Source organism: Cornus florida, unplaced genomic scaffold, assembly GCF_030987335.1.
Source record: "Cornus florida cultivar Cherokee Brave unplaced genomic scaffold, ASM3098733v1 CherokeeBrave_3.0.0_Hap2_Chr06, whole genome shotgun sequence".
NCBI lineage: Eukaryota > Viridiplantae > Streptophyta > Magnoliopsida > Cornales > Cornaceae > Cornus > Cornus florida.
In genome coordinates this window covers 107170318-107183036 of record NW_026775576.1, presented here as the reverse complement: position 1 = coordinate 107183036, position 12719 = coordinate 107170318, and the positions used below count along the sequence as shown (strand labels likewise).

General features: G+C 34.9%; 2 protein-coding genes across 2 annotated transcripts; both read right to left on the bottom strand.

The window, feature by feature from the left end:
• Positions 1-960: 960 nt before the first annotated feature.
• On the bottom strand, positions 961-9251 carry LOC132313755 (transcription termination factor MTEF1, chloroplastic). The gene has a single exon (XM_059812682.1). It carries the CDS (start codon positions 9096-9098, stop codon positions 8082-8084), a length of 1017 nt encoding a protein of 338 aa, XP_059668665.1. The 5' UTR covers positions 9099-9251; the 3' UTR covers positions 961-8081.
• LOC132314781 (uncharacterized) lies at positions 1280-1783 on the bottom strand. Its single transcript, XM_059813602.1, has one exon. It carries the CDS (start codon positions 1781-1783, stop codon positions 1280-1282), a length of 504 nt encoding a protein of 167 aa, XP_059669585.1.
• Positions 9252-12719: the final 3468 nt, after the last annotated feature.

Here is a 12719-nt window from a genome sequence, read left to right as displayed (position 1 = left end):
AATGAATTAATAATTGGCCCGATCCATGGACCCAATTCAGTTAATTCATAAATTAATTTCTACTCCACTAAAAGAAATTAATTGAACTCCAATTAAATAATAAATAACCTCTAAGTCAATATTGCACTTTGACCCCTCTATGCATAATTTGTTATCGGATAAATAAAGCCATCAATCCGACTACTTAATTAATATATTTATTTTGGTACCATTGATTATTTCTGGCTCGATCACAATAAAATATTTGTTTGACAAAAATAATAATTTAAATAAATAAATATATAATAAATCATTTTGTCTAAAAACATACGAAGGCCTTCGAATTTACTTTGTGATCAACCATAATCAATACAAAATAAATACAAGTAACAATGATGCAAATATTGAAAATATAACCCTCTAACTATTAATTACATAACTACCCAAAGTGTCGGTCTAAGGATCCCAAAGAATCCGCCGAACAAATCAAAGTAATTATTAATTAATAAAAGAGTCTATAATTTTCTCATGCTTAAGAGTCAAATGCCATGACGGTGATAGGGAGCAATTGCATACGACGGCTCTCGCAATATATCTCAACCTAACGCGGATCCAGTTCAAATCTTAATTAATTATGAGTCCATCCATAATTACCGACTATGAACCATTTATGATTACTATTTATATGCATTGATTGTCATCACATACATATATATAAATATCTCTTGTAATCAAATGGACACTATCAATTCTATAATGAATCGAAATATAATACATTGAATTCACCAATTGTATAAAACATAAATATTTCAGAAACGTCAGGAACATATGTCACTTTAATCCAAACAGGAATTTGTTATGTCAGGGCATATAAATCCCAACAGCTTCTTCATCTCAATCTTTGCGCGGATCATGACATTTATTAATCTTCCTCCTTCAATCCACATAATTTGTTTAAGGCACTCAATTGAAGAAGGAAAATAACAAACACATCATTTTTATATAAACTTGATATTATTGACTTCTCACTTCTTACTTACAAATAATTCAATATATATTCATCATCCAAAGAGAATTCTAGAATCATAATAAATTTAAACACTAACTTATAGTTTCCAACAAATTTAATTTAATCTTCCACACTTTCCTCACTCCCATTCTTAAATAAAACCAGGGAGTATTTTTATTTTTCCAAACCGTCTCTTTTCGCATTTTAAATAAACAAAAAGCAGAACGTGATAATACATTTACATATTTATAATAAATAAATAAAAGTCATCCCGACTGTGTATTATATTGACTACAAACAATGACTCCGAACCCGAACAAGTCGGATCAATCGATCGAAGACTCTGGTTATGGCCTGTAAAATGCGGCGGTCAAAAAACCGGAGGAAAGCGGTGAAGGGATTCTTGACGTAGTCGCAGGAGAATCTGACCCACAGTCGGCGGAGGAAGTGAGGCCCAACAGAGTCCGGCGAGGTGGATAAGGGCTGGAGGTAGGACCAGGCGGCTTGCTTGACGAGGCGGTTGCGTATGGAGATCTCGCAACTGGCTGACACTGGCACGGCGTTGGAGGTGGGGGACAGGACACTGGCGGTGGAGGGGAGGATGTCCTTTAAGGAGGTGTAGGACAGGGGGGGTTTGATGAGCTCCAAATCCACTGTTGGGAATGATGGTGTTGATGAGGTGGTGATGGCGACGGCTTGGAGGAGCTTTGATGGCAGGCTGAGCTTGGTTGTTGCGATTGAGTTTCTACGCCGGAGGAGAGGGTTTGGTGTCACTTTGTTCAAGGAGTAGTCCATTGATATAATAACTCGAGAGAGATAGAGAGAGTCTTCACGGTGTGATTGTTGCCTCATAATACTATACTCGGAGGAGGAGGATGCTATCTATATCCCCAAACTCGGTTCTCTCTGGCGGCTTGACTTTTGTTCAATTTGATTGCTGTTTTGATGCCATTTGATTTTATTTGACCACTGCTTTTTTTTTTTTTTTTAGGTATTATTATTATTAATGATCACTTTGTTAGTGTGATAATTGTGATTAACATAACTTATTACATAAATAGCTTTCAATTATTAATATTTATAGTTTATTTATTTGGTTTAGTTTATTTATGTTTTTTCCTTTATCTATCAGCAAAACCCATGCCTAACCAAAAAAAAAAAACAGGCAATCACATTAGGCCAAGGTCTCAGCCAGTGTTAACGACTATAATCAAATTAACAACTTTGCTGTTAATTCTAACACTCATCAAGTTGGTTACTTACATATTGATGTAATCAATCAACTTTCCTTTTTGTTGTTGTCGAGAATTTATTTATTATTTTTCTTTTTTCCCTCACCCCCAATGATAACCAACCATATAAGACCCAAACAGAAGAAGATAAATAATGCGTGGAATAACATTATAACATCTTTAATGGAGTAACTTTATGCAAAAAGTAGAGCGTGCTATGTTTGAAATATGAGTCGGAGCTGAGTTGGGCTTGGCCGCCAACAAGAAGCTTAATATAGAGAAACGTCAGCACAAACGTTTGATCGCGATCCAGTGGTCCTCCCTCATGACCTACTTTGTCATGATCTCATCATATACGACAACAAATGAATTTCTTCTATGATTTTTCTTTGTCACTCCGGTCAGTTGGTGAATTACCAGAAAACGAAACCCATTTCAATGGTAAGTTCCTATATCTATTTTCTTAAACAAATTTCTTTTTCAATAACAAAAAGTTTTAAATCATTCCCATCAACCTAATAATGCAATCTATCAACAAACAGAAACTAGTACAAGAAATGAATTTCTTAGAGCTTTAAATTAAAGGTTCACGGCCCCTACTTATTACACCTATCTTACATACACACACCTTTGAAAGGAATAAACTTGGCCTAACTGAACAACAAGTGCACATCACGACTATTTTAGGGCAAGGATTAATACATAAATTTCTGCAGCTATTAATCAGTTCCTCTCTTCATCTTCTCTTCATCCCGCTTTCAAACAATTGCTCTACAATTTCTTCTCCAGATTGTTCAATACATTTAACAAAGATGCTGGATGGACTCATTCTTTTGGCCACACTATCACCAATCACACCAATCATCCTATATAAAACCAATGTCTTTTTTGTGACTGGTCAACAGCTTTCTACAATTTTAAAGGATCTAACCCTATGGCTATCACGAAAAGAAGAAATGAAGTCATAGAAAATCCGCAGGTACGGTCACTTTAAACACTCGGCTTCAATGTGACATGCAGATCTAACAACTATTTGATAATAAAAAGGAATGAAAACTCAGCTTCAGAATGACATGCAAATTTATCTTTTTGTCTAATATCTTGCAGTTTAGCCCTGTCATTACAATTCATAGGTCACACTTTTTCCCATTGTTTCCAAAGATTGTCTATAAGGAAACAGAACAACCGGAAACTTCAACTGTAGAATGAGCCTTTATACGTGGCAGAAAAACCACTAGTTTTGCCCGCAAGATGTACAAAATCTACCACTTCACAAAAGCTAACAGTTAAGCAGGCACATGAAATGCCATGTTACAAGATCATATATCTTGCTTCAGCTTGTGTTCCCCGAAACATAAGCTTGATTATTGCACGCAAGAACCATGAAATCAACACTTTGGGCACAAGTTCATTGGCACACTCAAGTTTATAAAAAACCAGAAATTACACAAAATAAGAGTATAACATCCCTTTTGATGCAAGCCTTGAATCCATTAAAGATTAACACTCTACACTAGCCTTCTATATTCTCTAAATTACTTGAATCCATTAAAGATTAACATTCTACACTAGCCTTCTATATTCCGTAAATTAAGTACCAAAACATGTCCTCATGGACAGACATCGTGACCTTTTATAGCAACAAACCAATATCTTGTGAACATATCCAAGATTGCAAAAGCAATGATTCCACCAAACAAAACAAACTTTTGATGTTCTCCAACAATTTTTTGTGCAATGTGCTTAGAGAACAAGTGCAAGCAAACCCTAATAAAACAGCATAACTTTTAGATCCATTTGGATTGAAGCATTTAATTGAATGGATATAAATTCAATTATTTAAAGAGTATTAGATTTATGTTCTAACCAGATGCATGTTTGACTTGAGGGGAAAAAAAAAAAAGATGAAAAGGGTTACTTGAAATCCATGCTGATAAGATTATAATAGCAGAAGAAGAGTCCTAATAAAATATATATCCCATAACTCAATTACTAAACATCCCTTGGACTTCCCAATTCGAGTTGAAAAACCCATCTTTTATTTAAAACTAAAATCTCTTTATTTCAAATCCTTTTTTTTTTTTTTTCAAGCTGAACAATATTAATATCGAATGCCACTTTTAATTTTTTGGATGGGTTAATAAAATGCAATCAGTTGCTACGCCATTGTCAGAAAAGACATCTCAAGAAAAATATTTTGTTATTTTTTTCCAAATCTTATTATGTGTTGTTCATGTATCTCTACAAATTAAATCAGGTGTTATACCCATGGTCAAGTTTTTCATAATAAACACAATACACAGAAAAGGGCATATTATGTGCCTAGACTAACAGGTGGACAGGATGAAATAGAAAGAAATATGCATGACTGGAATACTAACTTTCAATGAGAAGCACGCAAACTCATTCTCAAGAACCAACATGAAGATTACTTAGAAGTGAGAATACCGCTTAACAAAGATGCCTAAAGTTTCCTCGAGTTGGATGGACTCATTTTTTGGCCACACTATCACTAATCATCCTACATAAAACCAATGTTTTTTGTGACTGGTCTACAACTTTCTACAATTTTAAAGGCTCTAACCCTATGGCTATCAGGAAAAGAAGAAATGAAGTCATAACAAATCCGCAGGTACTGTCACATAGCCCCTTTAAACACCCGGCTTCAATGTGACATGCAGATCTAACTATTTGATAATAAAAAGGAATGAAAACTCAGCTTCAGAATGACATGCAATTTTATCTTTTTGTCTAATATCTTACAGTTTAGCCCTGTCATTACAATTCCTAGGTCACACTTTTTCCGAGTGTTTCCAAAGATTGTCTTTAAGGAAACAGAACAACCGGAAGCTACTTCAGAATGAGCTTTTATACGTGGCAGAAAAACCACAAGTTATGTTCATTGCCCACAAGAATAAACAAAATCTACTACTACACAAAAGCTAACAGTTAAGCAGGCACATGAAGTGCCATGTTACAAGATCATAAATCTTGCTTCAGCTTGAGTTCCACGAAACATAAGCTTGATTATTGCACGCAATAACTTAGATATGTACCATGAAAACAACACTTTGGTGCAGAAGTTGATCGGCACACTCAAGATTATAAAAAGCCAGAAATTAAGCAAAATAAAAGTATAACATCCCTTTTGATGCAAGCCTTGGATCCATTAAAGATTAACACTCTACCTTAGCGTTCTATATTCTGTAAATTAAATGCCAAAACATGTCCTCATGGACAGACATCATGAGCTTTTAAAGCGACAAACCTATATCTTGTGAACATATCCAAGATTGCAAAGGTAATGATTCCACCAAACAAACAAACTTTTGATTTTCTCCAACAATCTTTTGTGCAATGTGCTTAGAGAACAAAGCAAGCAAACCTTAATAAAACAACATAACTTTTAAATCCATTTGAATTGAAGCATTTAATTGAATAGATTTAAATTCAATTATTTAAGGAGTATTAGATTTATGTTCTAACCAGATGCATGATTTGATTTGAGGGAAAAACAAGATGAAAAGGGTTACTTGAAATCCATGCTAATAAGATTATAATAGCTGAAGAGTCCTAATAAAATATATATCCCATAACTCATTCACTAAACATCCCTTGGACCTCCCAATCCAACTTGAAAAACCTATCTTTTATTTGAAACTCGTATCTCTTTATTTCAAATCCACTTTCTTTTAGCTGAACATACCAATATTGAATGCTACTTTTAATTTTTTGGGTGGGTTAATAAAATGCAATCAGTTGCTATGCCATTGTCAGAAAAGGGATCCCAAGAAAAAGATTTTGTTATTTTTTTCCAAATGGTGTTATGTGTTGTTCATGTATCTCTACAAATTAAATCTGGTGTAAAAGCACACAAACTCATTCTCCAGAACCAACATGAAGATTAACTAGAAGTGAGAATACCACTTAACGAAAAGAGAATACCACTTAACAAAAACACATAAGTGAACATGATCGGATCAGATAGCAAAGTACATTATGAAGATGGAAAATTTCCAGTTCATATTCGTCAGATGACCGAACCCTCAAAGCCCAGCTTCAAAAACTGCAACATTGGGACAATTTCTCATTTCTAGGACCATCTAATAATTTCTCATGGATGGGGTCATCTTTTTCGTTTGCAATGAGCTAGGAAGCACGGACACTCCAAAATGGGCGAAGAATCCGTGTCCGACATGTGTCGGACATGGACACGCATCCGACACGTGTCAGACATGCCAAAAAACGTGCCTGGAATTTTTTTATTTTTTTTGAATTTTCGGACACGGCACGGACACTCCGCGGACACAGACACGGACACGGCACGGACACTTCTGGAATTTTTTTTTTTTTTGAATGCTGATATGTTCTTTTTTTTGTTTTGTACTACCCTTTTGGTATTGTAAATGATAAAAGTCCTAGGTCAAATGATGGAAGGGAATAGATAATAGTACACTGACTTGTTTTTGTATCTTTTTTGGGGACTAGCCTTTAGGTTTTTGTGAATGTTAAGTGCTAACAATAAAATCCTGAATGTTAAACAGTCATGAATGTTAATAATCCTTTCTGTCTATACTTTTGTATTTGAAGTAAAGTTGCAATGATGATTAAATGATACTAGTTATTATTCTAATGTCTTTTTTTTTTTTTAGTTTTATAACTCTGCAACATTGTTCTTTTATAGTTTATTAGTTATAAGTTATGATTTGTGTTTTTTTTTTCATTGTGAGGTTGATGAAAAATAGTAACACTCAGTAATTTTTAAAGTACCACATCATATATATATATATGTATGTATATGTATGTATATATATATATGTATGTATATATATATGTATGTATATGTATGTATGTATATATGTATGTATATGTATGTATGTATATATGTATGTATATGTATGTATATATACTATTTGCCGTGTCCGTGTCCTAATTTTTTTGGATTTGTCGTGTCGCCGTATCGGTGTTGTGTCGTATCCGTGTCCACGCTTCTTAGGCAATGAGATACTGTGCAATTAAAATAGTGTTATTCTATTGAGGACAAAGTGTAATTTAACATGAAAAAGTAACAAACATTAAGAATGAAAATGTGATGGTGTGAGTGTAAGCTTTTGCAAACTAAGCCTCCGTGTGTAAGGAGGTGCAAGTGTAAACTAACTAATCAGAAAGCAAACAACTTGAAATGATCCAGAAAGCAAACAACTTGAAATGATCCAAAACAACCCACTATTTTTGTTAGCACAAAAATGGAACCATCTATATTCCATTTTCCTTTCAATACACAAAACCATCAAATTTGGATGGGGGAGTGAGTGTAAGTTTTGACAAACTAGGCCTCCATGTGTAAGGAGGGCAAGTGTAATTACCCAATTGTAAAACATTAATCGGGAATCAAATAACTTGAAATGATCCAAAACACACTACTTTTGGTAGCACAAAATGGAACCATCTATATTCCATTTTCCTTTCAATATACAAAACCAATAAATTTAGCCGGTGCGAGTTTCCGCAAAATAGGCCTCCATGTGTAAGGAGGTGGAAGTGTAATTTACCCGAGTGTAAAACATTAATCAGAAATCAAATAACTTGAAATGATCCAAAACAACCCACTATTTTTGCTAGTACCAAAATGGAACCATCTATATTCCATTTTCCTTTCAATACATAAAACTAACAAATTTAGAACCCTCAAAAATTAAATGGTATAAAACGAACACCTATTTGAACCCCAATTATCAGTTTCAAAGCTAAACTCTTTTCTTCCATTAAAAGATATAGGTATTATGGCTACAATCTATATTACACGGGCAATTTACTACACATCACTGATCAAGTGAATTAAATGATATGCTATGAACAAATTAATTATATAATGAATTAGCATCATAATTTGCAACCCACAAAGGAGAAGTGCTCACCGGTATCGATGAATTACAGAAGACCTCCAACCTGCCCCCAAACCGCTCCTCACTGGACTTCAACATTGCCGGAAGCGATAAACACACACCCTTTTCCATACATTGCCGGTGCCGAGGCTTAATCCTATTCTCTAAGCTAAACGAAAAGTAGTGAGGAAATTCTTTCAGTTCCTTCAGCTCTCTACCCATTTCCACCACAAAGTAATCGAACTTGGGCTCGAAATTCTCTTCGATACTGTAACAAAACAACGGTGGAAACCTCCTAAACATAGATATAGCGTCCCGGTACGAGAACCCAATTCGTTGAAGGTATTCGATTCGGGGAATGAACTTTTGTTCAACAGAGCAAGAGAGGAGAGAGGTATGTCTCTTGATTTGGGTAATGCCGATGCTTTGGAGGAAGTACATGGTGGGACGGAGGCGTTTCTCGACGCTGCAGGCGAGCAATCTGGGCCGTCGGTTGATGACGCGGCGGAGGTCAGAGCCGTCCACCTGGGCCTCCCTGAGGAGAAAGGTTAAGACTTGGACGATGTCGGAGATGTTGGAAGTGAGAAGTTCGGGGCACATGGAGAGAACGCGGCGGAGATCTGGTGCGGTGAGGCCCGCGGAGTGCAGTAAGTGGATGATGGATTTGACGTCGGTGATTGAGGTGGAGACGATCGAAGGGTGGGTTGTGAGAAGAGAGAAGAGGTCGATTCCGATGGAGTCGAGGTAGAGCAGGCTCTCATGGAACTCGGATTGGGGAGTTGGGTTGAGGTGTGGTTGAGGGGTTGGGGATATGGAGGGGGTCTCTGGGATTTTTGGGGGTTTTGGGGGGAGGGAAATGGTGGTTTTGGTGGAGGAAATGGTGGGAAAGTGGAGGTTTCTCGGGCAATAAAACGGGGGAAAGTTGATGGGTTTGGAGGGAAAGTTGTGGTTGGGGAAAGCATTGGCGGAGAAGAGATGGAGGGTTTCTTGCATGATTTGGTTGCTACATGTTTGGATGGAGAGAAAGTTTTAGTGGATTGGAGAAAATTTTATGGAAGTGGTGGTGTCTTAACGGATAAGGCTCCAAAGATTGAAAGATTGTGCTCAGATTACACTATGAAATCCGAACAAATGAAATCCGAAGCTTCGGCAGAGACTAGAGAGGATAAAAATGAATAGAAGAAGGGAAATATTTGACCGAAGCCCACCCAACAATTTTACAATCCAGACACGGCAATTTGTACCGAGTGTTATGTTCTTCTCTACTAGGTACATAATTGAATCACAATTATTTTATTATTTTTTTTAACTAGGTACATAATTGAATCACAATTATTTTATTATTTTTTTTAATTTAAAAAAAATACCTTTTTTTTTTTTTTCAGTCTCAGCCATTCTAATCAGTAATCACAGTAAGTTTAAGGGTTTACAAAGAACTAATAGAACCAAATCGAATAGAATCAGATCGGAATCGAAATCAGAATTGGAACTGGAATCGACACTTGTTCCGCTTCCATTTTCTAAGAGTCATTGAGATTAATTTCGATTCTACCAAGAATCACAGGAACCAAAATCGTGTGCACCCCTAATTGAGTGAGGTAAAGATTTTCTGAACAACACTTTGAAGACTTGAGACCTAAATAGTATTCAAATTAATGGTGATCTATTATAGATCAATAAAATTAAATTTCAAAATAAATTACACATGGCAATTCCTTATAATATAAGAAAAACAAAAAGGGTAGCATGTTCCGGCACCTTTTCACGTTTGCCTCTTGAAAAAATTGTTACTAGTAGCAGTTTATTTTTTATAGGAAAATATGATTTTACCATTATACCCCTTTCTTTATTTAACTAAATGCATGCATTTAAAATGAAAAATGTCACTTTTGCCCTTGTTTTGATCCCTTTTTTCAGCTCAATATCCTCCCCTCTCTCTTGTTTAAGCTCTATATATATATATATATATATATATACACACACACATATATAGTTTTTTGGGTTTGAATTAGTCTTTTGTGGGTTTGTTATGGGGGAGCTCTGATGGGGGCCTCAAATTTAGGGATTATAATGCAAATATAGTATATGGCAATAAATACAGGCTAGAAATGTTAGAAGTTTGCTTAGAATATGCAGGGAATAGAAACTTGACACTCCAAAATTCACCAGAAGTACTAACCCACTGGGCTAACGAGGCATTTGCTATTATAGCAATAAACACACGTACTTATAATATCAATTTATATGTTACACAATAATTTGCATAGTAACAATAATTTGTTTATATCTCCTCCCTTCAAAAGAAAAAAAAAATTATATTAACACTCAGAAACTAATTTATTTTATTATTATATTATTTTTGGGCTCATGTGCATGCATCGCAGGCTCCGTTAAACTCAATCCAAGCAATTAAATTTTTAACTCATTGGTGCAATCAATTGAAACGTTTTCCAAAATAAACTTTTAAGATCCGTTCAAAAATGACATGGTTTCTGATACTGATGGGACAGAATTATTTTCAGAGTTATAAGTCTTAAGAAAAACTTTATCTAAAGGAACAAAAAAGGCAATTGAAGTATTTGATTTTATAAAAATGTTAAGTTGCATATAGAGTATTATTAACTATCCGAATTGTAGTTGCATCTGCTGAGAGAATTTTTTTAAAGTTGAAGTTGATTAAATCTTACCTACGGTTAACGATGTCATAAGAGAAATTGAATGAATTGGCTATGATATCTATTGAAAAAGATATGTTGAAGGAACTTGATTGGAGCACTTTAATTGATAAATTTGCAACTCAAAATGCAAGATGATCACGTTTACTTTGATATGAAGTTGAAATTTGATTTTTGTTACTAATTTGTGTTGAATGTTTCTTTTAATTTATTGATGTAAACTGGATCGTGCTCTCTATAAAGCATCAATATCGGGTTTTGTTTTAACATTAATATATTTTATATTTTATTATCTCATTTTAATAAAAAATTCGCATTCTTATAATTTTTTTGTTGAAAGCTTGCCTAGGGCCTCACAAAATTTTGAGAATCTCAGGGGCGGGTCTGGTTTTGACGAGTACAAAATGCCATCGACAACGGAGGAGGTAGAGGAAGGGGCGGCAGGGCTGTCTCCAAATAGGGTTGCGTAGATTTGATGTTATTTGGCTCTCAAAATTGAAATGATGGATCCCTGTCATCTTCGTTGCTCCTCTTTATCTATCAATCTGATTGATTTCTCTAACTAGTCTCTACCAATCTCTATTTATTTATTATCTTCTTGATCGAATCGAAGGAGAAGATGGTTTCAGGCAGCTTAAGGAGTACTACTATGCCGGAATTGGCCTCCATTTCCTTGTTGAAGACATGGAATAGAGCACAGTTTTTGGTTGTGGCTTTCCTTGAGGCATTTGGTCAAGTAATGGAGAAGTTGAGCATCTATATATAGTGTTAAAATTGGGAAAAATGAGAGATTGGGCGAAGGTGTGATGCATTCACCAACTGAAATTAAATAGGAAAGTTGTTTGTTGGTTACAACTCCCTGTACGGCCGGGTTTGTGGGTAAAACAACCGCTGAAATTATTCAACATGAAGAGAACGGTTGTGTTCCAGTTCAATTTTGTTTTCTTTATTTGAACTCTCATGCTTCATTTGGATACACAGGAGACAAAAGAAAGGAAATGATAACATTAGTTATGAGAAAAACGAAAGGAAATGATAGCTATAATTTATATTCATATTTGGATAGATAGGAGACAACAGAAAGGAATAGATAATATTCTTGTTTGGATAAGACAGAGGAGAGAAAAGAAAGGAAAGAATAATAATTAAAATTACCATCTTACCCTTTTGTGGGGTTAGTAGGGCAAATAATTTCAGCCTCCCCAATTGCCTCCATCTCTATTCTCGTTCTCAGATCTGAACTTGCCCCCTTTCTCTATCTCTCTCTATACAACTGCAAACTACAAAATCTACAAGAATTAGAAGTTCAAAACCCATATATTTCAGTTTATCTATCTGTCTGCAAAAATCAAAAGTTCAAAACCTATTACCTATATATTTCAGTTTTTTTTTCACACATATATATATATATATATACACACACGTGTATGTATCTATGTATGAATTTGTGTGTGTGTGTGTGTGTGAATATGTATTTATGTATGATTAAAGAACAAGATGGAAAACAAGAAACCTGATGGGGTTTTTATGTATTCCACATTAGAAGTTCAAAAACCCATATATTTTAGTTTATCTATCTGTCTGCAAGAATCAAAACGTGAAACCGGATGGAAAATAAGAAACCAAATGGGGATACTTTTGTCATTAGTTTCCTTTCCCTTCAAATCTTTCCAAATCTTGTCAATTTTGAAGGGATACAATATAAGGAATTTGGAGGGATAGCTATCCCTCCAAATCATTACCAATCTTTTCTTTTCTATCTTATTCTTCTCATCCAAACACACTAGTTACTATCATTCCCTTTCTTTTCTCTCCAAATCCTTCTAAATCCCTCAATCCAAACGAAGCCTTAAAGTTCACTACCCTATGGCCCATTCTTATTACATACAAGTACTTAGTTCATAAGCTCATAAATTAACAATCATATTTCAAGCACCAG